Source organism: Mustela putorius, unplaced genomic scaffold (assembly GCF_011764305.1).
Source record: "Mustela putorius furo isolate JIRA1106 unplaced genomic scaffold, ASM1176430v1.1 tig00000145_pilon_pilon_pilon, whole genome shotgun sequence".
In the NCBI taxonomy this organism is placed as follows: Eukaryota; Metazoa; Chordata; class Mammalia; order Carnivora; family Mustelidae; genus Mustela; species Mustela putorius.
Window position 1 is genome coordinate 20,189,490 of NW_025421294.1, and position 26,284 is coordinate 20,215,773.

The window sequence follows — 26,284 nt, forward strand, 5'->3', positions numbered from 1 at the left end:
CGGGGCCCGGCCCGTCGAGGGAGGGCTGAGGGGAGGCGGGGCCGGCGCGGCGCGGCCCGAGAGTCGGACGGCGCAACAGGCACTGGGAGCAGACGGCGGCCGCGTAGTGAGGTGAGGACCCCCGCGTCCACGGGCCCCTGCTTCCCAGACTCCTCCCCGTCCCCTCCTCGAGGGCTCCCTCCGCGCCGGCGGCCCTCCCCTGCCCCCTCCCCGCCGCGACCCGCCCCTCCCTCCGGTGGCCCGGCCTCTGCCCCCTCCCTCTTTGCCCCCTCCCCTGTCTCAGTCCGCACAGCCCGGTGCTGCCCGGCCCGCCCCCGCCACTGCTGCCCCAGCGCACCTCTCGGTTCCCGGTCCCGTGCCCTCGGATGGGTCTGAGTCACTGGGAAACTGGGCTCTGAGTCAGGCCCTAACAAGCTTGGGGATGGGGCCCGACCGCAGAGAGGCAGAGAGGCCAGAACTGATGCTGGGAGCGACAGGCCGTCCTAGTCAGGACTCCACAGAGAGCAACAGGGAGGGAGCCTAACAGGCAGAGGCGGAGAGACAGAAGCCTGGATTCACGTACATCTAAAGGTCTAGTTACAATTGGAGACTGAGGCAAGGAGAGGCTTAATGATACAGAGCAAAAGAAGGAGAGGAACGAAGATGGATTTAGGTAGAAGTGGGGACAGATGTAGTGCTGTAGAGACAGGGACAGGCAGAGAGAACACTTCAGGGAGACAGAATTTGAGTCGAGTCCAGAGAATAGACCAGGGTCAGGGGCAGTTTGGCAGAATGGGACAGAGCCTCAGAGACCTGAGCTCAAGGGCAGGTGCAGGGAACGGGAAGGTTCTGGAGAGGAAGACTTGGAGAAAGCAGAGGCAGACGGATGTCATTTCGCACTTCTGAGTCCCTACAGGAGGGTGCTCACATGTGCATACACATGTGTGAACATGTTGCAGGTTGGTGGAGAGGGAAGACCCTGGAGTACCCCTGGCTTCCTGTCTGCCTCTCTCTGACCCCATTCTCCACCCTAGCTTCACTCCAAGTGGTCTCTGCCTCGGGCCAGGACCCTACTTGCTGGGGGACTTAGGGCTCTCTGGGCAGCCTGACCAAGGCAGACAGGATGTGGGGGCGGCCAGGGCCGGAGGGACAGGAAGGAAGTCTGAGCAGAGACAATAGGTGGAAGGGGAGGAGGAACTGGGAATGACCAGGTTTAGGATGGCCGAGAGCCTGGACCTCGGTTCTGGAAACCAGGAGGAGTGGGAGCTGCACCTCCTTCCTCCTTCCTTCTGCCATGCTACAGCTGCCCCTGTCCCCACTTATACCACATCATGGGGCCCCTCCTCCCCACCGTCCCACTTCATTTTGCCCTGCAGGCTTCTCTCCTCTTGCCCTGTGCTTACCTGGTTGAGTGTGCAGGCAAGCAGAGGCAGACCTAGGTGGGGCAGGAGCTTGGAGGTCAACACTTCCACCAGCTCCTTGTGAGCCTGGGGCAAGCCTCTTCCCTTCTCTGGGCCTCAGTGTCCTCACCTGCACACAAAGGACTTCTCCTATAATAAGAAAGCCCCGTCTGATTTCTGGGATGGCTCTTCCTCCAGATTGCCGGCCACTGGTTATTTTTCTTTGGAGGAAGACTGAAGTCTGGTACCCACCCCGTCCAGACCTCAGACTTTGGGACAGGGAGGGGGAATCTCAACCTGAGCCCTCCCTTCACCCTGCCGCTCCCCCCAGCAATGGCCTGAGCCCCCATGGCTGCCCCTCAGGACCTGGACATCGCTGTGTGGCTGGCCACGGTGCACCTGGAGCAGTATGCAGACACGTTCCGGAGGCATGGCCTGGCCACGGCAGCTGCAGCCCGGGGCCTGGGCCACGACGAGCTGAGGCAGTTGGGCATCAACGCCACAGGGCACCGGAAACGCATTCTGCGCCTGCTGCAGGCAGGTGCTGCAGAGAGCTCCCTGGATCCCCAGTCGGACAGTGCCATGGAGCCATCCCCTAGCCTAGCGCCCCAAGCCCAGCCCCCCAAGCCTGTGCCTAAGCCCAGGACGGTATTTGGTGGGCTTAGTGGCCCTACTGCCACCCAAAGGCCTGGAGTGAGCCCAGCCCTCTGGAGACCCGAAGTGTCCAGGAGCCCAGAGTCCAGCCCCAAGTCCCCGCTTCTCCCCACCTCCTCCTCTGAGCAAATTTCAGCCTTGAATACTATGGAGATGATGCCCAACGCCATCTACTTTGGCCTGGACTTAAGAGGCGGGGCCCAGACAGCTCAGGACATGTGAGTGGGGTTGGCTTCCTTGGGAGCCAGTGCTGGGTGGGGGCCGGGAGGAGCAGGACATGAGGGCTAGTCCTGTCTCCTCTCTCCCTTAATGATCACTAAGACCTCTTCCCTCAGGGCCCCAGATAGCTCCCAGGCGGCTGCCCCTACCCCTGCCCTCAGGCCCACAGCAGGCACAGGTAGGTGGGTTAGCATGGATTTGGGGGAGAGGAACAAGGCCCTTCAGGACTGCACACACTCCCATCTGACCTCTTCCCTGTCTCCCCCATTCCTCTCACTGCCAGTACACATCATGGACCCTGGCTGCCTGTACTATGGTGTCCAGCCTGTGGGCGCCCCAGGGCCCGCGGACAGGAGAGAAGGCAGAGATGTCTGTCAGGACAGGGCTGAACAAAGGTGAGTGGTCAGTAGGGTGGTGATGGCAGGAAGAGGGATGCTTGAGGAGCAGTTGGCGGTGGCTGTGTACCCATTATTCATTAAGTGTGTGTTGCGTGTCCACTGTGTGCCAGCCGGGTACTCTAGATACAGCAGGATTAGGAAAGACCCAGTCTCCTCCTCAGGCAGCTTATGATTCAGTGGGCCAGACAGGAAAGGAAGCAAGCAGACAAACAAATGAATATATGACTTAAAATAGGGAGAAGTGGTTTTCATGCTTTTGTTGTTATATTTTTGTTTTTTAAGATTTTATTTATTTATTTGATGGAGAGATAGCGAGAGAGGGAGCACAATAGGAAGTGGAGAGAGAGGGAGACGTAGGCCTCCCATAGAGCAGAGAGCCTGATGCGGCTCAATCCCAGGACCCCAGGATCATGACCTGTGCCAAAGGCAGATGCTCAATGACTGAGCCAACCAGGTACCCCTTCATGCTTTTACTTAAGGCATCTTTACTGAGCACATACTGCATGCGAGATATTGTAGATACTTGGGATAGATCAGAAATCCCAGCCCCTGTGGGCAGATAGTCAAATAAAAATAGAAACAAAAAGTAAGTTATTTCATATGTTAAAAGATGGTGAATGCGATGGAAAAAAATAGAGCTGGGTAAGAAGGCCGGGATGGACTGAGGGGGATACACCCTGCAGTTCTTCATTAAGAATTGCCAGAGTACGGGCGCCTGGGTGGCTCAGTGGGTTAAGTCTCTGCCTCAGGTCAGGTCATGATCTCAGTATTCTGGGATCAAGCCCCTGGGATCGGGCTGTCTGCTCAGAACCTGCTTCCCCCTCTCTCTCTGCCTGCCTCTCTGCCTACTTGTGATCTCTCTCTCTGTCAAATAAATAAATAAAATCTTAAAAAAAAAAAAAAGAATTGCCAGATTGTTATTTGAGCAAAATGAAGAGGGTGAAAGAGTTAGTTGTGATAGTATCTGGGAGAAGAGTGTCCCAAGGCAAGGGACAGTGGCCAGAATAGAGACTTTCAGGGGGACCCAAGAATGGTGACAAAGCCAGCAGGGCTGGGGCAGAGTGGCCAGAGCAGGAAAAAGATGACGACACAGAGGTCAAAGGGGCCAAAGGTAGGACCTTGTAAGGACTTTCGCTTTGACTCAAAGTGAAAGGGAAGCCTTTGGGAGGGTTTTGCCTTACATTTTAAGAACCCCTCTGGTCGCTGTGTTGGGAATGGTCTGTAGGGGGCAAAAGCAGAAGCAGAGAGACCAAAGTGAGGAGGTGGCTCCCGTAATCTAGGTGACACTTCCAGCGAGTGTCACAGTAGTGAAGATGGTGAGAAGTGGCTAGATTTGGGTTATATTTTGAAGGCAAACTGTCCTAAGGAGTTGGGGTGTGAGGAAAAAGAGCAGTCAAGAATTGCTTCAGAGGTTTCAGACTGAGCCTACCCTGTCCAGCGTGGTAGCCACTAGCCACATGTGATTACTGAATACATGAAATGCGGCTAGTCTGGAGTAAGATGCATTGGAACTCTACAACTACCAAATTTCAGAGACTTAGTATGAACAAAGTAATACTGTGTGTGTGTGTAACAGAAGTAGACATAAATGATCTTACTTTTTATACAGATGATATAATAAAATGTTAATATTTTGGGTATGTTGGATTAAATAAAATATATTATTACAATTATTTTCACTTGTTTCTTTTTATTTTTTAATGTGGCTGCTAGAAAATCGAAAATCACTTGTGTGGTTCTCACATTGAGTTCTGTTGGATAGCGCCATTTGAGCAACTGAAAGTTCCTGGGATTGCTCTACTCTGAAATGGGGAAGACGGTGTACGAAGCCAGGGGTTGGGAGGAAATCAGGAGTTCCATTTTGGGCGTGCTGAATTTGAGGTATATGTTACAAGCCTGAGAAGAGATAACAAATAGGCCCTTGGATATCCAAGTCTGGAGTTCAGGGGAGAGGTCTGAACTGGAGATCTAGATTTGTGGGTTGTCAGCCTCTAGGTCAGTGTATGTAGCTGTGAGTGCATGTCGCTAGAGCAGAGGGCCAAGATCAGAGTCCTGGCACACTCCATTATCAAGAGGTTTGGGAGAAGAGGAAGAACCAGCAAAACAGACTGAAAAGGAATGGCTGGTGAAGGAAAAGGAAAACTGGGAGAATGTGGCATCCTAGGAGCTAAGGGAAGAAAGGAAGAGGGGGAGGTCGCTGGTATCCAATGCTGCCGAGATCAAGGAAGATGAGGACTGAGAATTGGCCTCTGGCATTGACAACATGGAGGTCACTGAGGACCTTGATAAGGGGTAGAGGTGAAAGCTGCCTCAGAATGGTCTCAGGAGGTAACAGAAGAAGTTGGAATGTATAAACAACATTTTTGAGGAGTTTTTCTGCAGAGAAGGGCAGAGTTGAGTGGTTGTCGATAGTGGAAATGAAGCCAGGAAATGATTTTTGTACGATGGACTGTTATATATGTTTATAGGTGGACTGGGAGAGAGGGATCTGGGAGGGAGGGAAAATTAGCTGCTGTAGGGGACAGAAAGGGGAGAAAGTCTGGAGCAATGTCCTTGCGTAGGTGAGAGGACAGTGCTCAGAGGAGGGACTGGCTTCAGACAGGGATGTTTATGATGGTGGCAGAAGAAATGCAAAGTATGTGTGAACTTGGTAAATTTGACACTGGGAATCTGTGGGGTTCTTGTCTGATTGCTTCAATTTCTCAGTGAAGTAGAAAACAAAGAGGGTAGAGAGGTGGTTCTCAACCTTAGCTGTGCTATAGCTGGGGGAACTTTCAGAGCTAGAAATGCCTGGGCCCCACTCCCAGATCAAACTCAGGGGTCTAGTAGGGGGCCCACATACCCGTATTTTAAGGTTTTGCAAGTGATTTTGTGCTACTGAGGTAAGGACTACTGGAAAGTGACAGAATAATAGAGGACTTTCTGGGAAGATGGTGTAAGCAAAGACCTAAAAGATGGGGAAAAGCAGACTGGGGACGCATGTTCTAGGCAGAGGCAGCCGCATGTGCAAAGATTCTGAAAGAGAAGAGAATGTGGCTGAACGGTAGAAAGCAAAGGCTAGGGTGATGCAACAAGAGGGCAGGGGATTGGCCGAGGGTCTCATTGTACAAGATCTTGCAGCCTGTGGTGAGGAATTTGGATTTATCCTAATTGCAAATGGGAAGTTATTGCAGGATTTCATGCAGGAGGGAGTGAAATGATGTCACTTGCATTTTTAAAAGAGCATTCTGGGGCTGGTAGAAAAACAGGTGTTGGAGGGAGGCCCTGAGAGGAAGCAAGTGACCAGTCAGGTAGTTCACAGCACCCTACTGAGAATCGGCCAGAACTTGGTCCAGGGAGGGAAGGTCAATCCCTTTTTGGAGAAAGGACTGAGAAGACTTCTTGATCAGATACCAGCATCTGTGACAGAGAGTGAGATATGCAGCCCTTCCCCACGTTTTCTACCAAGTAATACTAATGGCAGAGGAGAGGGACTGAAATTGCTCTAACCAAAAATCTAAGTGTGCTCAGGGAAGAAACTCTAGGCTAATCTTTTGCATTCCCAAACTCCGTATTTCCAGGACCTGCCAGGCATCGTACGAAGCACCGCAGGTGAGGATGGCCGGGGAACTGGGTCTAACGTGTGTTTCTCTGTCTTGCCCCATATTAAGGCTCAGCCGGCAGGATCTGGAGGCACGGGAGGATGCGGGCTATGCCAGCCTTGAGCTGCCTGGGGATTCCAACCTCTCATTGCCCACCCTGGACGTGGAAACCAACGATGACCTCATTTCACCCTATGCCAGCTTCTCCTCCACAGCAGACCGCCCCTCACCCCTTCTCAGTGGCTGGCTAGACAAGCTCTCCCCTCAGGGGTGGGCTGCTAGGGAGGGAAAAGGAGGGAGGGGAGGGAGGAGAGGGAAGGGTGAGGCTGGGGTGGGGTGGGGGTCAGGTCTCCAGTGCTCCCAGACCCTAGGAGCCCCCCAGGATACAGCCTCCACCGCTCACTCATCTTGGCCCCTCCTGTCCCCAGAAACTACGTTTTCCAGAGGCGCTTTGTGCAGTTCAACGGAAGGAGTCTCATGTACTTCGGCAGTGACAAGGTCAGGGTCTGGCGAGAGGCTGGGTCGGGGCTAGGAAAAGGGTGGGGGCTGAGGACAGGAGGATGGGGAGCCCGTGATGCGGGGGTACAATATGACTGATGTCAGCATCTAAAGTAGCTAACCTAGCGGCCGTATCCCACTGCCTGTGACATGAGAGCTGACCTCATTAAAAAAGTGGGTGCCGACTCCCAGGTCAGCACACATGGCTGAGTTTCTGTCCCTCTGTGTCCCTGGACTGTCTCTGTAGGATCCCTTCCCCAAGGGGGTGATCCCTCTCACTGCCATCGAGATGACCCGCAGCAGCAAGGACAACAAGTTCCAGGTCATCACTGGCCAGAGGGTATTTGTGTTTCGCACAGAGAGCGAGGGTGAGAATCGGGGCCTGCTGTGTGCCCCCCGGGTTGGGGCAAGAAGGCCGTGTGAGGACACGGCCTGCTGGCTCACCGGCCTCTCTGTCCCCTACCAGCCCAGCGGGACACATGGTGTTCCACTCTGCAATCCTGCCTGAGGGAGCAGCGCCTCCTGGGCAACCCCCGGCCCCCTCAGCCACCCCGACCCCTCCGCACAGGCATGCTGGAGCTTCGAGGACACAAGGCCAAGGTTTTTGCTGCTTTGAGCCCTGGAGAGCTGGCGCTGTACAAGAGTGAGCAGGTCAGAAGGGCCGGGCCGGGGCCAAGGAGCCTGGCCTAATCCATTCTGGCACCTCACTGTCCCTGCTCCAATGCTGCACCTTCCCCCCCATCCCCACCAGGCTTTTTCTTCGGGCATCGGGATCTGCTTCATTGAACTGCAAGGCTGCAGTGTCCGGGAGACCAAGAGCCGCAGCTTTGATCTGCTCACCCCACATCGCTGCTTCAGGTGGGGCCCAGACTGGCAGGAGGCAGGGCTGGGGGAGAGACTTGGGCAGGCGGCACAGGGTGGGCAGAGGACTGAGGCCTCTTCAGTAGGATGTCAGTGGGTGTGCTCTCACAGGAGTCCAGTGAACAGGGTCAAGGTCTCAGGAGGGTCTAGACTGGCCCAGCTGTGGCCAGTGGTGGCTCCTGCAGGAATGGCCAGTGGGATGGGACAGGTTGGAGGGGGTCTCCATGCCCACAGACTGGCTGTCCACCCCTCAGCTTCACAGCCGAGTCTGGGGGGGCTCGGCAGAGCTGGGCGGCCGCTCTGCAGGAAGCAGTAACCGAGACCCTGTCTGACTACGAGGTGGCTGAGAAAATCTGGTCCAATCGGGCAAACCGGCACTGTGCGGACTGTGGGGCCTCCCGCCCAGACTGGGCTGCTGTCAACCTGGGGGTGGTCATCTGCAAGCAGTGCGCAGGTGAGGGCTGGGGCCTTTGGCTGAAACAGTGGTGGGGGGCCTAGGTCGGGGGCCTCTAAGCATCCGTGCCACATACCCTCCATACCCTAACAGGTCAGCACCGGGCCCTGGGTTCTGGGATCTCCAAGGTACAGAGCCTGAAGCTGGACACAAGTGTTTGGAGTAATGAAATAGTGCAGGTGAGGAGTCTGAAGAGGGAGAAAGTGGGGAAGAGGGAAGAAGAGCATCCCAAAAAGGCCTTGGGCCCAGCTTGGGGGCAGAAATGTCTGAGACCCTTGAGTTCCTCTTACTTGCCTCTGCCCCTTGTCATCCTGCAGTTGTTCATTGTCCTGGGAAATGATCGTGCCAACCGCTTCTGGGCAGGGGCACTACCCCTAGGTGAGGGGCTGCATCCAGACACAAGCCCTGGCCCCCGGGGAGAGTTCATCTCTCGGAAGTACCGCCTGGGTCTCTACCGGAAGCCCCACCCTCAGTATCCAGATCATAGTCAGCTTCTCCAGGTAGGAGCTGATGGGGAGGAGGGTAGTCTCTAAGTTAAAATGCCTAGACTTGGGGTGGTAGGGGCTGTTTTTGATGACTGGATGACTGTCCCCATGCTCTCAGGTTGGGTCTTGGCACTGACAGAGGCCCTTCCCCTCTGCAGGCACTGTGTGCCGCTGTGGCAGGACCCAACCTGCTGAAGAACATGACCCAGCTCCTCTGTGTTGAGGCCTCTGAGGGCGAGGAGCCCTGGTCCCCCGCAGCCCTCGATGGCAGCTTCCCCGGTCTCCAGCTCCCAGGTAATTCCCACAAGGGTCCCCTTTTTCACCCTCCAAGAATTCTCAGCCCTGACTTGTGCCTTGATTGTTCCAGGAAGCCCCAAATATCCTCTTCCTCAGGCCATCACAATAGCCCAGTCTGGGCAGTTTCCCAAACTTCTAGATCCCCTAAGGTCTATTTCCTGATGTCATGCAATGCCCAATGGTGGCCACTGCCTGGGGTGGATTTGGACATTTGAGGTGTTAGTGCTGGTCTACCCCTGACAAGGTGAATCCATAAGCGAGGTCTCATCTCCCTGGGAGAAGTCTGATGATAGAAGTGGTCATCTAAAGAGGCTTTCCTCCAGTGGTTAGGGCAGAGGGGCTGAGACACTTACAGGATGGTCCACGCTCAGAGGCCCCTACCCCTGGGCTGAGTGGCTGGTGGGCTCACTGGTGGGGACAAGAATGGGCAAGGGCTGGAGTCTCACTTCCTGTTACCCTCTTTTCTAATGTGGGAGGTGAGGAGTCTGGCTCCACTGGGCTTGACTTGGCCATGCTGCCAGTGGAATCAGGTCCCACTGTCTTCCTCAATCTGATCCTTTTCCCCAGGGGGCTCAGGCCATCACCTGAACTGACAACTTCTTCCCCTTGCAGACCCTTCCCCTGGTGTATACAATGAGGTGGTGGTGCCCGCCACTTACAGCAGCTTCCTGTACTGTGGTCCCATCAGCAACAAAGCTGGACCACCACCTCCTCGCAGGGGCCGGGATGGTGAGAGGGGAGCCGAGGGTGGGAGGAGATGGGGCAGAAACTGGGATGAGCAAAAGTGTACCACAGAGGGCTGGGAAGGGCAAGCAGGGCCACGTCCTGGCATGGGCTGGGTGCTGGGAATAACAGGGGGACCATACTCAGTGGCAGCACTGGGTGAGAGCTGAGAGCCTGTGCTGTGAAGTCAGACTGCCTGGGCCAAATCATATTTCTGCTACCTCCTTTTTGTGTGCTTTGGGCAAGCTACTCAAACTCTGGGCCTCAGTTTCCCCATGGGCAAAAGAGAATTGAAAGTGATGCCTACCTCATAGAATTGTGAAGATCACATGAGATCATACGTAGGCAGAGGGTATGGCATGATTGTCTGGCAAATGGGAATTATCATAGTAGGGACAGAGGGGCTTTGCCTGTTGACCATCAGCCTCCTTCTTAGCTCCCCCCAGACTATGGTGTGTGCTGAGAGCGGCTCTGGAAATGTTTGCATCAGAAAGCAGCCCTGAACCCCTCAGCCTCATCCAGCCCCAGGATGTTGTATGTTTGGGTGTGAGTCCCCCACCCACAGACCCAGGTGACCTCGACAGGTAACTGCACCCGGCGCTCCCTGCACCCCCACTTTGGCCTTCCCGATCCTGAGCCTGCCAGCCCCGTATTGGTCCCCTTTCTCCTCCTTGACCTCACTTTCTCTCTAGATTCCCCTTTTCCTTTGAGCTCATCCTAACCGGGGGAAGGATCCAGCATTTTGGCACAGATGGAGCTGACAGTCTGGAGGCCTGGACCAGTGCTGTGGGCAAGGTGAGCCAGCCAAGAACCCTCCCCGACAGTTCGTGGTTTTCCTGTCCCCAGCTGCCCCCATTCTGCCCTCTCTTGTTCCTATAACCACTCCCACCACTGTCCATTGACAACTAAGATTAACTGCTGTGCTATGACCAGTGTGAGGTTCTACCCACTCAATATCTCATTTAACTCTCACAGCAACCCTCAGATGAAAGGATTATCAATATTTGACGTATAGGGAAACAGAGTCACTGAGGTTATGAAGTCATTTGGTCAAGGTCACAGAGCTAGGAGGCAGCAGAGCCCAACATCGAAAATAGACCTCTGTCTCCAAAGGTCATGGCCCAAACCTGACTGTGCAGGGCCTCTGCCCAAGGAAAGGCTGCCTCTAACTCCTTCTTCCCCCTCCCTCAAATTCTTCCAGTCCAGAGGGAAGGCTGCATTTACATGCCCAGCATCTCCATTCCCAGGCAAGCCAGTCTCTCTGTCTTGCACCCTCTCTCTGGAGTTAAACATTCACACCCTAGAATCAGACATGCTGGGATCTGAGTCCTTCAACTTTCAGCCTCATGAGCTTTTCTACAGGGATAGAGTGGGTATACAAGACATACCCCTCGGGGTCGAGGATTAAGTAACATGTGAGGCCCTTGCTGCCTGGCGCACACAGGCCCTCCATCTGTGGGTGATGAGGATGCCAGTCGCTCCCATCCCTACCCAGTTTCTCTCTCAGCCCTGCTCTACCCTCAGCTCGTCACACTGCCTCCCGACAGCCTGGCAGAAGGCTGTGTGCCCTGGCGGGATTGCACTTCCTCCTTAATCCCTTGTGGCTGCCACTGCACCACCTCTGCCAGTCTTCTGAGCAGCCACACTGTGGGGTGCCTAGTGACTTCCCATTACCAAAGCCCAAGGGCCTCCTCCTGGCCTTACCTGGTCGGCTCTGCAGCCCGTGACACTCCTCTGTGGGAAATGCTCACCTGCTCTCTGGCCTCTGACCCCACTCTCCCCCACTCTGCTTAGAGGAATAGAACTCCTGCCAGCCAAGAAGTGGTCTGTGTGTCCTTTCAGGGCTGTGTCATGGCCCTTGTGGCCTCCAGGCTATCTCCTCTGATTGTCAGCTGCACTTCCAAAAACGTAGCTCATCCTTAAAGGCCGTGCTACCCAAAGCGCAGTCTGCAGCCTGGGACACCGCACTGGCTCATTCTTTGTCATGGCCTCTGGCAGAATAAGAACAGAACTTGAGAGGGAGCGTTCCAAATCTTTCTTAGCAGTGGAACAAAGTGATTTTAGGTGTAGAATCTAATTTCTTAAAGTGGGGGCTTATATTTTACATTTCTTTTTTCATTTCACTTTGCTAGTAGTTCTTTCTTTCTTCTTCTTTTTTTTTTTCTTTTTTCAAATGAAAGTTCTGGTTAGTAACAGATTGGAATTTTGAACAATAACAACAAAAAGAAGAACCCCGTGTTCCTTCCCCACAGGTGGTTGGGAAAGCACTCCTTCGGGACCACCTCAGACCCTTGTTTCTCTATGAAGCCTCTCCGGCCCCTTAGGATGCTGGGATTTCCCAGGGCATTGTGACTCTTCAGTTATAGCATTTTGGCTCCCTATTCCTTCTGGCCCCAATACCCTGCAAAGGACAGGATGATGCCCTGTGTTCACTAGAGCAAATTAAATTGAACTGAATTTCTTTCCTTTCTCCATCCATCTCCTGTCTCCTTGGGTCTTTTTTCTGCTCTCTCCAATCCCTTTTCATTCCTCTCTTTCTTTTGCTTTCTCTTCATATCATTCCCTATCCTTCTCACTCTTATTTCTCTCCCCTATGTCTTGTCTCTTTCCTCACCCTCTTTGTTCCCCATGTCCTCCTCTTGCCTCACAGTGGTTCTCCCCGCTGAGCTGCCACCAGCTGTTGGGCCCCGGGCTGCTGCGGCTGGGCCGCCTGTGGCTGCGCTCTCCCACCCATTCAGCCTTGGCCCCTGGCCTCTGGCTGTCAGGGTTCGGACTTCTTCGTGGTGATCTCCTCTTCCTGTGTCCAGCATCGGGCCCTGGCCCTCCAGCCCCTGAGGACATGGTGCATCTGCGGCGGCTACAGGAAATCAGTGAGCAGGGGTGGGGACGGGGATGAAAGGTGGCCGTGGAGTAGGGGGCAGTGAACATTCATCTGTTTGGGGTCACTATGGGAAAGAGCAGAACATAGTGGATTCGGGCATAAGCTCTGGAGTCAGACTGCCCAGATACAGAACCCCATCTCCATCACTTCCTAGCTATGTGACCTTGGACAAGTTACTTAACCTTTATGTGCCTTAGTCTCCGCATCTTTACAATGGGCACGATACAAGAGTTGTTAAGTTTCAAATAAAGCAATGCATTTAAAACACTTACCAAAGAGCCTGGCAGAAGGCATCTTATTAGTGTTTAATAAGTGTTATATGTTATTAATGTTACTGTTAGTATTACTTGGAGTTGCTTGCTGGTTGGGGACTAGGAGAGGAGACTGGATACTTTCACTTCTTCCTCAAAGAGGAACAGTGTGGGATAATATCGGAGGGCTTTAGAGAAAAGAGACCTGAGTTCAAGCCTAGATTTTCCATTTTATAACAAGTAAAGAGACAAGAAACTTAATGTCTCTGAGCTTTAATGTGTCACCTGTAAAATGGGGATAATAGTATGTAACTTATAGGATTTAATGCAACATTCTTTGAAGACTCCTAGTCTGGCATCAAGATACCTTGAATACTTAGTGACTTATTGGTCAAGAAGATGAAGAAATTTTGATGATAATGTCTGATGATTCTTCTCCAGGTGTGGTTTCAGCAGCTGACACCCCAGACAAGAAGGAGCATTTGGTCCTGGTAGAGACAGGAAGGTAAGTGTTACCCCTATCCTTGACCCCACATCCCTTTCTCAAGAGCCCAGCCCCAACCCTCTACCCTGGTCTGCTGGACCATGCCCACTTCCTCAAATTTGCCTGCCTACTGGGCACCTGGGTGGTTCAGTCCGTTGGGAGTCTGACTTGCTTTTGTGTCTTGGTCTTGGGGTCCTGGAATTGAGCCATGCGTGGGGTCTCTGTACTCTACAGGGATCCACTTGTCCCTCTCCCTCTGCCCCCCCGTCCCCCGCATGTGCATGCTCTCTTTCTCCCTCTCTCTCAAATAAATAGATTAAATCTTTTTTTTTTTTAAAAAGAGGAAAACCTTAAAAAAAAAAAAAAGAAAAGAAAATTTCACCTTCAGGGACCCCATCTGGTTTGAATGTTGCTGCCCCCTGCTGGTGGCTCTGGGAGGTCTGGTCCTTGTGATCCCGGGCCTCTTAGTTTAAAGGACCCTCTGGAGCTGGCTCTGACTCAGGCATCTCTGGTCTCAGGACCCTGTATCTGCAGGGGGAGGGCCGGCTGGATTTCTCAGCATGGAACACAGCCATTGAGGGGGCAGCTGGTGGGGGCGGCACAGCACTGCAGGAGCAGCAGATGAGCCGGGGTGACATCCCCATCATTGTGGATGCCTGCATCAGTTTTGTCACCCAACACGGTGAGTGGGTACTGGCCAATACTGAGCCAGCAGGGGATGGGGGACATGGGCACAGCCAGAGGGTGTGGTCTGCCTGTAAGAGCTTTGTCTCCAGAGACTACAGCCTAACAGCAATCCACTGTATCTCTTTTGGCAAGCTGCTTTACCTGCCTGAGCCTCAGCTCCCCCATCCGTAGAATGGGGCTACTAACAGTCCTCATTTTCTAGTATAGCTGTGATAGTAAGATAACATATGGAAAGCTTTTAGTGCAGCACCTGGCAGCTAGTCAGTGTTCTAAGGTAGTTGTTGGTGGGGGCATGGGTGTGAAGGAAGAGGAGCACTGAAATAGGACTAGAGGGCCATGTAACAAAGAGAGGGCAGCTACAAGGCAAGAGCCAAGCTGTGCAGCAAAACACTTGAAGGTCTGAGCAGAATTAGTCCATGCAGGAGTTTTTCCAGGCATAAAGGATCAGCTCTGAAAGTGGTTCCCAGAATTCTTTGTGACTTTTTGACCTTTGCCTTTTTTCTCCTGCCCAAGGAAGGACTAAGTAGAATCTAGCTTCTTAGCAAACCTCCTTTTTAGAAGTCTGGACTCTTGAGAAGGAAAATTCATAGAAAACCAAGAAAGGCAGTAAAGGGCAAAAAAGGCACATCTATGAACTACAGATAGCAGGGAGAGTGGAGAGTTGGTGGCTAGAGACATTCTCCATACCTTGGCAGTAGCCTCAGGCAGTGACTTCCCCACTCCCTAGATCCTGTTGACTCTCAGTCTCCCTCATGTTCAAAAGAAGAATATGGGTGTTCATACCCACACTGCCGTTCTTCATTCAGCAGATGCTTACTGAGCGGCTCCCGTGTGCCAGACACTGGAGATATAGCAGTGAAGAGGGAAGGTTCTGGAAGCTCAGGGACTAGTGCGAGAGATGGGTGATAAGTAAGAGAAATACAGTCAGTGCTCATTATTCACGGTAGTTTTGTTCTACGAAGTTACTGCAAACACTGAATTAGTGAATCCTAAATCATTGCCCCAGTGGAAATACAGAGTCAGGTTCCTGGGAATCTCTGGTTACCTTTAATCAAATGATCAACACGTAAAACTCGTTTGAAGTGTGTTTCTGTTTAAAGACACTTTATTTAACATATACTTGTGATCTGTTAACTTTGAACTCATAGCCAGCAGCAGTGTAACTCACACAGGGGCAAAGCTTATCTGATTCACATATTCTCTCCATAAGGCACACACAGCCTTCCTGCGCTTAGCAACACTACACAGCCCTTCAGCACTTCACTTGGGGGCCATTTTAAATAGTGAAACCAACCAAAAAAAGCAGAAGAATGCAAAAAATGTGATTCTATATATATACCTTGAAAACTACACTTGTTTACCATATGAGAGCTTAGCTGGGAATATATCCAACAGGCAAATCAAATTCTTCTCCACTCGGTGCATGTTCACAAATGACTGGAAAAGTGCACTAAGTATTGATATGGGGGTTACAATAAATTTTAGCAAGTAGATGAATTCACAATGTGGAATTTGTGAATAGGGAGGATCAACTGTAATGTAATTTGGGAGTGCTATCTCAGAATCAAAACAGTGAGGAGACAGAGAGCGATGGAGGCTAGGTGGAATGTCATGGTTAGGGAAGAACCTTCTGAGCAGGACTTAAGCAGGGTCTTGAGAATCAATATCCTGGAGGCAGACTTCCTCCTCTCTGGGCCCCTTACCCCAATAATGATACAGCATGTCAGTGGCGGGTGGGAGGATCACAGATACTGGATACTGGGTGGGTAGTTGGGTCTCTGGGCAGTGGTGAGCAGAGATGCTCAGTGGGTGAGTGGAGATGCTGGCTGTTCTCAGGGCTCCAGCTGGAGGGCATATACCGGAAAGGAGGTGCCCGTGCCCGTAGCCTTCGGCTCCTGGCTGAATTCCGGCGGGATGCCCGGTCAGTGAAGCTCCGGCCAGGAGAGCACTTTGTGGAAGATGTCACTGATACACTCAAACGCTTCTTTCGAGAGCTCGATGACCCTGTGACCTCTGCACGGCTGTTGCCTCGCTGGAGGGAGGCTGCTGGTACTCCCAAGATCCCTAAGAACTCCTCGCAGGCGACCAAGGGGTGACCTGGAACTCCACCCGCCCCCATCAAATCCCTGAGGCTCTTTTGTGGGATTTGGCAGCCTTCTTCCCCATTGCTCCCCTCCCTCATTCTCACTCCCCAGGATCACTCAGGGACACAGCTTAGGTCAAGGTGGGAAGAGGGCAGAGAGACATCCATTCTGGGGTTGTTTCTCTAAAATTCCCTCCTTGCTCCCTTCCCTGATCCTCTCCACCACCACCCCCAACTCCATCCCAGAGCTACCCCAGAAGAATCAGCGCCTGGAGAAATACAAAGAAGTAATTGGCTGCTTGCCCCAGGTCAACCGCCGCACGCTTGCTACCCTCATTGGGCATCTCTATCGGTCAGTATGGCCAGACCCCCTGCAGGCTCCTCACTGACCCTTTATCACCGCTGTCCGACTCCTTCCACCACCCTACTCCCACTGCCTCACATTTATTCATTAAGTGAAGTGTCAGTTAAGTGAACTGCAAACAGTTAAGTGAAAGTGTCATAGCACAAAGGTTCTGAGTGTGGACTTTTTGGGGTCAAGCAGATCTAGGCTGTACTCTGGCTCCACCATTCTAGTGTGTGACTTTGGGTAAGTTATTTGCACTTTCTAAGCCTTAGTTTCCTCATTTATAAAAGTAAGATGGCGGGATGCCTGGGTGGCTCAGTTGGTTGGGCAGCTGCCTTCGGCTCAGGTCATGATCCCGGCATCCTGGGATCGAGTCCCACATTGGGCTCCTTGCTCGGCAGGGAGCCTGCTTCTCCCTCTGTCTCTGCCTACCATTCTGTCTGCCTGTGCTTGCTCTCTCTCCCTCTCTCTCTCTGACAAATAAATAAAATCTTAAAAAAAAAAAAAAAAGGAAGATGGCATAATGCATAGTGTCCACCTCCTAGATGATGGGAGTTAAATGAGATAATCCTTATAAAAATCTTACTACATCTCCTGGCATGTAGGTAGTAAGCATTCAGAAATGGTGAGCAACCAATGTTATTTTGTTCTATTATTCATACCAGGCAAAGAGCTGGAGGTAGGAGACACAAAGAACAATAAGATGCAGATCTACCTTGATCAGCCTATTGGGGAGACAGGTCTTTAAGGGATTCCAAGGTGAACCCTGGCTGTGTTGTACGGATTACTCTCTATTACAGGGATAGGCCAACTATGGTGCATGCGCTATATCCATCCAACTGTCTGTTTTTCTAAGTAAAGTTTTGTACAGTTTCTGGGCCACTTTGTTGGTTAAGCACCTGACTCTTGATTTCAGCTCAGGTCATGATATCAGGGACGTGAGATTGAGCTCTGCATCGGACTCCCTGCTCAAGGGGGAGTCTGCTTGAGATTCTCTCTCTCTTCATCTCCCTCTGCCCCTCCCCACTGTGCGCTAGCTCTCTCTCTCAAATAAGTAAACAAATCCTTAAAATAAATAAAGTCTGTACACAAAGTGTGAAGGCACACCCATTCACTCATGTAGTGTCTGTAGCCTCTCGTTCTACAACAGTGGAACTGACAAACTGGACCAAAGAATGTATGACCCACAAGCCTAAAATATTTACTATATGTCCCTTTCCAAAAAAAGTTTGTTGCCCCATACCAGAGTTATAATCACCCATTCCTCACCTGTCTCTGCCTTACACTGGGATCTCCTTGAGGCCAGTGTTGTGTCTTTCAACTGCATCCCAAGTGTTTAGCCCAGGACTTAGCATACTGACTCTAAGGATTTCCTGAATGAATGGCTGCATGGGCAAACAGGTGAGCTCAAGCTGCATCCCTTATGACCCGTGTTGCACCGCTCTGCAGGGTACAAAAGTGTGCCGCTCTAAACCAGATGTGCACGCGGAACCTGGCCCTGCTGTTCGCACCCAGTGTGTTCCAGACGGACGGGCGGGGGGAGCATGAGGTGCGGGTGCTGCAGGAACTCATCGACGGCTACGTCTCTGTCTTTGATGTAAGCTCTCCTTACCCCTGACTACAGTCCTTTTTCCTGGAATCTGGATCCTCGGCCCCCGCAAAACCCCCAGCCCAGAGCTCTAAGGCCCTCTGCATCAAGAATCACCTCCCATTGGCCTGGACCCCTCCATCCCATAACCTTACTCCAAGTGCCCTTGCCCCCTTGGTTTTTAGCTCTTCTTGCCTCTAATGCTCTCATACAGGTCTTCTGGTCTTACAAACTCTTCCTGTTTCCCTCTTTTCCTAGCACCCTGCCCCCTCACCCCTCAGTCCCCCCCAACCCGGCCTCCTCCCTCCCGCCCCCACCTGTCCCACAATACACATGCTCCTTTTTGGCTCTTCCACAGATTGACTCTGACCAGGTAGCTCAGATTGACTTGGAGGTCAGTCTTATCACCACCTGGAAAGATGTACAGGTAACCTGTCCTGCCCTTAGACTCATGAGTGGGACGGAAGGGGCTTTCAAGATAGGAAGGTGCCATTCTGCTGCTGGACATTGGCCCTCAGCTTTCTGAGACACAGGGGAAATCCAAGAAAGGGAGTGCTTTGGGGAGAGGGGTTTGGTTTAGGATTGGCTCTATTTATTCCACCATGAGGATCCTTCATTGCAAAATGATGGCAGCATACTTGGGTTCCGCCTGTAAGAGATCCAAGGAAGAGTTAGCTGAGGTAGACAAAGTGGTGAGCATAACAGCAGTAAATACGATAGCAAACAGCTAAGCACTTATCTTCCAAGCACCTGTGATCTTGCCGTAGCGTCACACAACTCCATGAGGCAGACAATACCATTTTTTTCAAATAAAGAAACAGGAGCCTTGAGGGTCCCTTATTCAAAGTCCTACTGTATCGAATGTCAGAGTTGGAACCCAGAGACCTTAGACCTGTCCTTCTAAGCATATGCTGCACTGCCTTGGGAAGTACCCACACAGCCTGAAGATGCTGTTCTACCTCTCCTTGGGTTCTCCCTTTTAAGGGCCTGAGCCACACTGGGGATGAGGGGTAGGAGGAGGAGACTTTTGTGCCCAGGGCGGCAGGGGTGGGTAGGTGGAGATAAGAGCTTAGGAGGCAACAGAGGGAGTCCTCTGATCTTGATTTTTTACATCCTCTTCTGTCCTCCTGACTTCATTATGCCTTCCTCTCAGCTGTCCCAGGCTGGAGACCTCATCATGGAGGTTTATATAGAACAGCAGCTTCCAGACAACTGTGTCACCCTGAAGGTCAGTCCTGAGGGGACAGGAGGGGAGATGAGAGGATTGGGGGGGGGGCTGGGTCAGTGGACTGACTGGCATGGGTCCTCTGCTCTTGCTCTGACCCCAGGTGTCTCCAACACTGACTGCTGAGGAGCTAACCAACCAGGTATTGGAGATGCGCGGGACAGAGGCTGGGATGGACTTGTGGATGACGTTTGAGATCCGTGAGCACGGGGAACTCGGTGAGCCTGCCATGCGTGTGTGCTTGCATGTGTGATGGGGGGTCAAAGTTACCAATGCTTTCTGGGTTACCAAATACAGTGACACTGTCCTTGTGCACATGCAGGGACATTCCCCACTGTTGACCACTCCCTCTTTCTCAGTACTCTCTTTTTTCTTGACTTGTGTGGACCCCACAAGTCCTAGGTTTCCCTTCCTCCCCAAAGAAGGCTTTTCTTCCTCCTTTGCCTACATTCCGAATATTGGAAGGACCCAGAATTCAACCCCAGACCTTTTCCTTTCCCTATCTTCATTTCTCCTTGGATGACTCATCCATTCCAGTGGCTTTAAATGCTGATGATAAGCTGGATTCTCTGGATCATGACCGGAGCTGAAATCAAGACTTGGATGCCTAACCGACTGAGCCACGCAGGCACCCCAAGCATCTCTAATTTTTTTTTAAGATTTTATTTATTTATTTGACAGAGAGATCACAAGTAGGCAGAGAGGCAGGCAGAGAGAGAGAGGGGGAAGCAGGCTCCCCGCTAAGTAGAGAGCCCGTTGCGGGGCTCAATCCCAGGACCCTGAGATCATGACCTGAGCCGAAGGCAGAGGCTTAACCCACTAAGCCACCCAGGTGCCCCCCAAGCATGTCTAATTTTAAACATGCGAGACTGAACTCGATTCCCAGTTGAGTTAGGTGAAAAGATGACCTTTTCACCTAACAAAAAGCCTAGGCCATTTCCTAGTTTTCCCCAACTCAGTCAGTGGCCCCTCTATTCACCCAGTTATCAAGACCAGAAACCTGATTGTCCTCCCTTTCCTTCAACTTCCCACCTAATCCAACCAACGAGTCCTGCTGATTCTATTAGAATCTGTTGCTTCTACCCATTTCCGCCATTACCACCAGCCAGGGTGAAGTCACCACTAGCTTTCTGCACCCAACATTAACCACTAACCCCAGAAAAGGAATAGCTGGCCTGCATTTCCGTCTTGCCTCCCAACATTCCATTTTCCACACAGTGGTCAACATGCATTTCAAACATAAATCAGATCATGCCATTACCTTCCAATGGCTTCCCACTGAACTTCAAATAGAATTCAAATTCCTTATTATGGTCCACAGACCCTGACTGTCTGGCCCTTGCCTATTTCTCGGACCTCATCTCACATAATTCATTCTTGGTGCTTGAGCCATGCCAGCTGTTTTTCAAACACATCTTTCTTGACAAAGAGCCTTTATTCTGGAGCGGCGTCCTGCCTGAAATCTTCTTCCCCTGATTTTAGCATGGTTTGTTCTTCTTCCTCCTCCAGGTCCCAATCTCAGCTTCAAATGCCCCCTTCTCCAAGACCTTGCCCGGTCATCACTCTGTCCCAGTAGCTGTCCTCCTCCTCTCTCTCAGCTTCTTATTGTTTCTTTCAAAGCATTTAATTATTTGCAAATTTTTGGTCTACTTACCTGTATACTGTCTGCTCACTCACTTTGCTGCTGTGGGTTCTGTGCTAACCATTATATCCCTAGGGCCAGCAATGCCTGGCAGAGGGCTGGCTCTTAAATAAATACCTGTGGCTGGGCTGTGGAATGGACACACGAAAGTGACTGGTGGAAAGGAGCTGGAGGTCCAGGGCATGGATGGATATTCTGGTTGATACCTGCTCCTACTTTACTCCTCAGAGCGGCCACTTCACCCCAAGGAGAGGGTCCTAGAGCAGGCCCTTCAATGGTGCCAGCTGCCAGAACCCTGTTCAGCCTCCTTGCTCTTGAGAAAAGTCTCCTTGGCCCAGGCTGGCTGCCTCTTCACAGGTGAACCTCCTCCTTCAGCCCAGCACCCCCACCCCCACGCCTCTCCCCCAGGACCCTCCTATGAGTATCATCTGTTCGTGCCTAGGTATCCGGCGCGAGAGCCCGAGGGTGGGTCTGTTGCGGTGTCGGGAGGAGCCGCCCCGTTTACTAGGCAACCGCTTCCAGGAGAGGTTCTTTCTGCTGCGCGGCCACTGCTTGCTGCTGCTCAAGGAAAAGAAGGTGAGGTGCTGGGGGGAGCGGGGATGGATGCTGGAAGCCCCTGAGGAGCAGCTATGCCTGCATCAACCTTCTTGCTCCATAGCCTGTGTGCTTATCCATCTCAGTGCTGCCCTGGTTCTTTGACCTCTGTGATCCTGTGAGCACATAACCCCAGTGCTTCCATGACTTCTTGACCTGACTGACTGTAATCCTTCTCTCACCTCTTGACCTCACTGACTGCCTTCTTGTTCTCAGAGCTCTAAACCAGAACGAGAGTGGCCCTTGGAAGGTTCCAAAGTCTACCTGGGAATCCGAAAGAAGTTTAAGCCTCCAACACCGTGAGTTTTCTTCCCCAGCCCACATTTCTAGGACCTTCCTGCCATCACTCTTCCGGCATTTCTCTTTCTTTCTTTCTTTTTTTTTTTTTTAAGATTTTATTTATTTGACAGAAATCACAAGTAGGCAGAGAGACAAAGGGGGAGGCAGGCTCCCCGCCAAACAGAGAGCCCGATGCAGGGCTTGATCCCAGGACCCTGGGATGATGACCTGAGCTGAAGGCAGAGGCTTTAGCCCACTGAGCCGCCCAGATGCCCCCCTCTTCTGGCCTTTCTAATTGCCCATCTCTTTTGTCTTTTGGCTCCTAGGTGGGGCTTCACACTGATACTGGAGAAGATGCAGCTGTGAGTACCTCTCGGCCTGGCTTCTACCCTGGCCCAGCCCTGCACCCTGTCCTCTTCCTCTCTACTTTTTCTATTCTCCATTGCTATAGCTACAACCCCTCCTCTCCAGCTAATTCCCCTCTGACCATCCCCAGATACCTGTCCTGCACTAATGAGGATGAGATGTGGGACTGGACCACCAGCATCCTCAAAGCCCAGGTGAGGGGATGAAAAAAGCTGAGGGTGAGGTCAGAGGTCCTAGCTGTAGTCCCACGCCCACTGTGCCAACTCCTTACTCTCCCTGCAGCACGATGACCAGCAGCCAGTGGTCTTACGACGCCATTCCTCCTCTGACCTTGCCCGTCAGAAGTTTGGCACCATGCCTTTGCTGCCCATCAGAGGAGATGACAGTGGGGCCACCCTCCTCTCTGCCAACCAGACCCTGGTGAGGTCCCCCTGGCCTGCTGCTATGCCCTCCTGAATCCTGCCTGTGTCCTTGCTGCCCTGCAGGTGGGAGTGGTGTGCCTGCCTGTCTGGTGCCTGCCTCTGCCTTCTCTGTGTCCCCATACCCCACCCTTGCCTTCTGTTGCCAGACCTCACTGTGTCTCTGTGTCTCTCCCTCCCCTCATCCCCATCCCACCTGTGCCCAGAGGCGACTTCACAACCGGAGGACCCTGTCCATGTTCTTTGTGAGTACTGTACCTGTCTCAGCTTTGTGCCCCTCGGCCCTGTGTTCCTCTGTGCTGCCTGAATCCATGTGCCCTCTGTATTTGTTCGATGCAGGGCCATCTGTGTGTGTTTTTGCATGTGTGTGTGTGTGTGTGTGTGTGCATGAGACAGAGAGAGAGTATTGTGAGGGGCCAGAAGGAATGAGGAAAATGAGGCATGGGAGGATATGATAAGGAAAAGGGAAAGTGGTCACAGGCTCTGAGAAACAGAAGGAAAGTTGTTAAGTGAATACATCTTGGAGTCAGATAGACCTGGGCTGAAGCCTCAGTTCTTCCATTTACTCACTGTGCAATCTTGGGCAACTTACTTCACCCCTCTGTACCTCGCTTCACTCACCAGCAGTGTAACCCATTGTACAGAATTGGTTTGATAGCACACATGAAAAGTACTTTACTGCATCTGGCCCAGAGGAAGGGCTCAATAAATGTTAACAATTACTAACCCAGGAACTCTAACTCTGTGCCTGCATCATGCTGCCCCATTCCCATCCAGCCAATGAAGTCATCCCAGGGATCTGTGGAGGAGCAGGAGGAACTGGAGGAGCCTGTCTATGAGGAGCCGGTGTATGAAGAAGTGGGGGCCTTTCCTGAGCTGACCAAGGACTCCTCTACCTCCTTCTCCACGATGAGAGAGAAGACAGCCAACCCAGAGACCCCTCTCATCAGCCAGAGGTCCTTTGACAAACCCCCTTTTCCCAAGGCAGGTGGCCTGGGCCCAGAGCAGAGGCCACCTGAGCCCCCTCCTGGCCCCCCTTCAAAGAGCAGCCCCCAGGCACATGGGTCCCTAGAGGAGCAGCTGCTCCAGGAGCTTAGCAGCCTCATCCTGAGGAAAGGAGAGACTGCCATAGGCCTGGGCAGCCCCCCGCAGCCCTCCAGCCCCCAGTCCCCCAACTCCAATGGCCTTCTGACACAAACACCTGACTTTCCCACCCAACCTTCCAGTTCACCCTCCAGCCAGCCCCTCACATGACCCTCAGACGAGTAGTCTGAAGGGGAGGGTAGCCAGAAGACCCAAGTTCTCACATGGCAGACACTGCCGGGAGCCTCCTCTGCTCTGGCTGGAAAGGCTCCAGAAGCCAGTGTGGTGCTATGGAACGAGCACAGGATTGAGGGCTCTGGACTCTCCTGCCTAGATAGGGTCAGACTATGGCCCCTCACTGAACCTCCATTCACTTATATGTACCATGAAGTCACTGAAATAAGGAGCCAGGGAACATCTAACTGTTTCTTAGAGCTGTAAGCCCCACATAACTTCCCTCAACAAGTTGAGGGAACTCCTGCTTTATATATATATGATATGCAGGAGTTCTGTAAGAGGTTTGGGGTTTGAAATGAATAGTTTTTACTGCACTAAAGAAAAAAAAAAAGATTTGGAAGCCAGAAAGCTGAATGATCTCCAAGTCTATTTAACCCCAATTCCTACATTTGGGTACTATGCTGAAGACCTAGAGGGTAGAGGTTGATTGGGGTTGGGAGCTGGGGTGAAGAGGAGCCAAAAAGGATGTGTCACTGTTAATAAATCTTGGAACCAGAAGGCTATTATTGTTTACTTCATTCATTCATTCATTCATTCAACAAATATGTATTGAGCACCTAATTAGGTGTCAGGTCTTCAGGATAAAGTTTGTCTGGGTGGCTCAGTTGGTTAAGCGTTTGGCTCAGGTCATAATCCCAGGGTCCTGGGTTTGAGCCCTGCAGCCCCGAATTGGGCTCCCTGTGGAGCCTTTTTCTCCCTCTCTCTCTGCTGTTCCCCCTGCTCGTGTGCTCACACGCGCGCTCTCTCTCTCTGTGTCAAATAAAAAACCTTTTTTCTAAAGATTTTATTTATTTATTTGAGACAGAGAACAAGCAGAGGGAAAAGTCAGAGGAAGAGGGAGAAGCAGCCTTCCCACTGAGTAGCGAGCCTGATGTGGGGTTCGATCCCAGGACCCTGGGATCATGCCCTGAACTGAAGGCAGATCTTATCTGACTGAACCACCCAGGCTCCCCAAGCAAATAAGATGTTAAAAAAAAAAAAAAAAAAAAAAAGATGGGTCTTGCTTTTATGGAGCTCCCACTCTAGCGGGGGAACAGAAAATACACAAATTAATGCAGTGTTGTGAAGAAATCAAACCAAAGCGATGTGCCTGTGGTGATGGCCTTTAGGCTGGGAAGATGGGGAAGGCTGCTGTGGAGAGTTAAAGAAGCCAGACATGTGAAGTACTGAGAGAAGGAGCACTCCAGAAGAAGAGGGAAAGTGTCAGGCATGAAGGCTCTGCAGTGGGAAGAAGCTTGGCCTGTTGGGGAAACAGAAAGGAGGCTGGAGTGGCTGAAGCACAGTGAGTGGGGAGACAGAGAAGAGTATGGGCTAAAGGGGGAAAGACCGGCAGGAGCCCAATAATGCACAGCCTTATAGGCCATGCTAGGGTGTTTGGATTTTATTCTGAAGCAATTGAGTAGTTTGAAGGGAGAGAGTGATGGGATCTTATTTCCTTTTTTAAAAAAAAATCAATCACTCTGGCTGTTTTGTGAGCAGTGGATTATTGAGGTGGTGGGGGTGGGGAATGAGAGACCAGATATTAGACAGGCGACTGATACTGGGGCTTGGACTAGGTTGGTGGTTTTGGAAATTGAAGAAAGGTGATTAATAAGAGATCTTTCAGAAATAGAACCTACAGGACTTGCTGATGGAAGGAATGTGGGATAGGAGAAAGGGTACAATGACTCTGGGTTTCAGACTTTCCTAACCAGATGAAGAGAGGTACCATTTAGTGTTTTGTCTGGGGAAGATAACTGGAGAAGGATCAGGTAGAAAGAGCAGATTTAAAAATTTGAGGTACTTGTTAGATCTACAAGTTGGAGGTGTCAATGGGCTGTTGGAAACGTGAATCCGGGGTTTGGGGCCACAGATAACTGCTTTTCCAAGTCGGGGTGTGGGCCAGGGATAGGTGAGGGGAATGAAGAAAGGGTGTGGGGATCCTCAGAAAGTAGGGATTGCGCTGGTAGAACCTGGGGCAGAGAGCCCGAAAAGCAGACCCTAATGGTGACAGGGCTTCCTGGGGCGCCAGGCCTTACACCCATCTCCCTAATTACATCCATTCACTGGTATCATTTAGTTTCCACTGGCCCCTGACATACCTTTCTTCCTCTGGGACTGGCTTCCTCCTGGCTCCGGGCAATCTTCTCATCAACACTCACTGGCTTTTCCAGTTCTGTGGGAATTTGGGAAAGGTCGGTCGGAGAGCAGCCCTGTTCCCCTTGTCAGAAGCATCTTTGCTCAGGCATCCAATGACAAATTGGTCACAAATTGAGTTCCTCCTCTTCAGGCGTCACCCTTCGCGCCTGAGGGAAGACAAGAGGACCAGAGATCTGCATATGTAAATGAGTGATTCGTAGTAATAATGGGCTGAGTCAGTGGCTCCACTAGAAATAGAACCCAGGCGTCTTGACTCAGAAACTTGGGGTTCCCCTACCGCGCAGCGGACGCCGCGTCCACTCGGCGGTCCCGACCCTTTCCGGGGCCGTCGCAGCACCAACAGAAGTTTCTTTGGTTTCTCCGCGGCACCTTCGCGCTTCGCAGCCCTGCGCGTAGCCGGACCAGGCGTGGGCGGGACGGGGGCGGAGCTG

General features: G+C 52.0%; 1 protein-coding gene and 1 long non-coding RNA gene across 4 annotated transcripts; one reads left to right on the top strand and one right to left on the bottom strand.

Moving 5' to 3' along the window:
• ARAP3 (ArfGAP with RhoGAP domain, ankyrin repeat and PH domain 3) lies at positions 1–24,212 on the top strand. 3 transcript variants are annotated; one of them, XM_013052366.2, is made up of 33 exons: positions 1–111; positions 1,743–2,251; positions 2,369–2,430; positions 2,536–2,647; positions 6,301–6,501; positions 6,660–6,729; positions 6,977–7,097; positions 7,196–7,380; positions 7,481–7,587; positions 7,845–8,044; positions 8,138–8,223; positions 8,362–8,544; positions 8,688–8,823; positions 9,439–9,555; positions 9,986–10,133; positions 10,242–10,344; positions 12,200–12,419; positions 13,123–13,186; positions 13,684–13,847; positions 15,689–15,901; positions 16,182–16,287; positions 17,731–17,878; positions 18,228–18,296; positions 19,023–19,097; positions 19,198–19,312; positions 20,965–21,093; positions 21,179–21,312; positions 21,547–21,629; positions 21,936–21,971; positions 22,106–22,169; positions 22,258–22,395; positions 22,601–22,639; positions 23,172–24,212. In XM_013052366.2, the coding sequence occupies exons 2-33, from the start codon at positions 1,962–1,964 to the stop codon at positions 23,646–23,648; spliced, it is 4,395 nt and encodes a 1,464-aa protein (XP_012907820.1). In that variant the 5' UTR covers positions 1–111; positions 1,743–1,961; the 3' UTR covers positions 23,649–24,212. The 3 variants fall into 3 exon arrangements, with proteins under 3 accessions (XP_012907820.1, XP_004744817.1, XP_044931294.1); XM_004744760.3 differs by having other exon boundaries at positions 26–111; positions 1,711–2,251; XM_045075359.1 differs by lacking the exons at positions 1–111; positions 22,601–22,639 and having other exon boundaries at positions 1,711–2,251.
• Positions 18,290–26,248, bottom strand: LOC106005075. The gene is made up of 3 exons (XR_001178231.2): positions 26,131–26,248; positions 25,796–25,999; positions 18,290–18,518 (listed from the first exon to the last, which is right to left on the bottom strand). It is a non-coding gene; the product is annotated as an uncharacterized LOC106005075 (long non-coding RNA).
• Positions 26,249–26,284: the final 36 nt, after the last annotated feature.

Coding starts and splice junctions, on each gene's coding strand:
- ARAP3 (XM_004744760.3), top strand. CDS start 1,728: ATGGCTGCCCCTCAGGACCTGGACATCGCTGTGTGGCTGGCCACGGTG. Junction 8,224..8,361: donor GGAGTAATGAAATAGTGCAG/GTGAGGAGTCTG, acceptor GTCATCCTGCAG/TTGTTCATTGTCCTGGGAAA. Junction 21,313..21,546: donor TGCTGCTCAAGGAAAAGAAG/GTGAGGTGCTGG, acceptor TCTTGTTCTCAG/AGCTCTAAACCAGAACGAGA.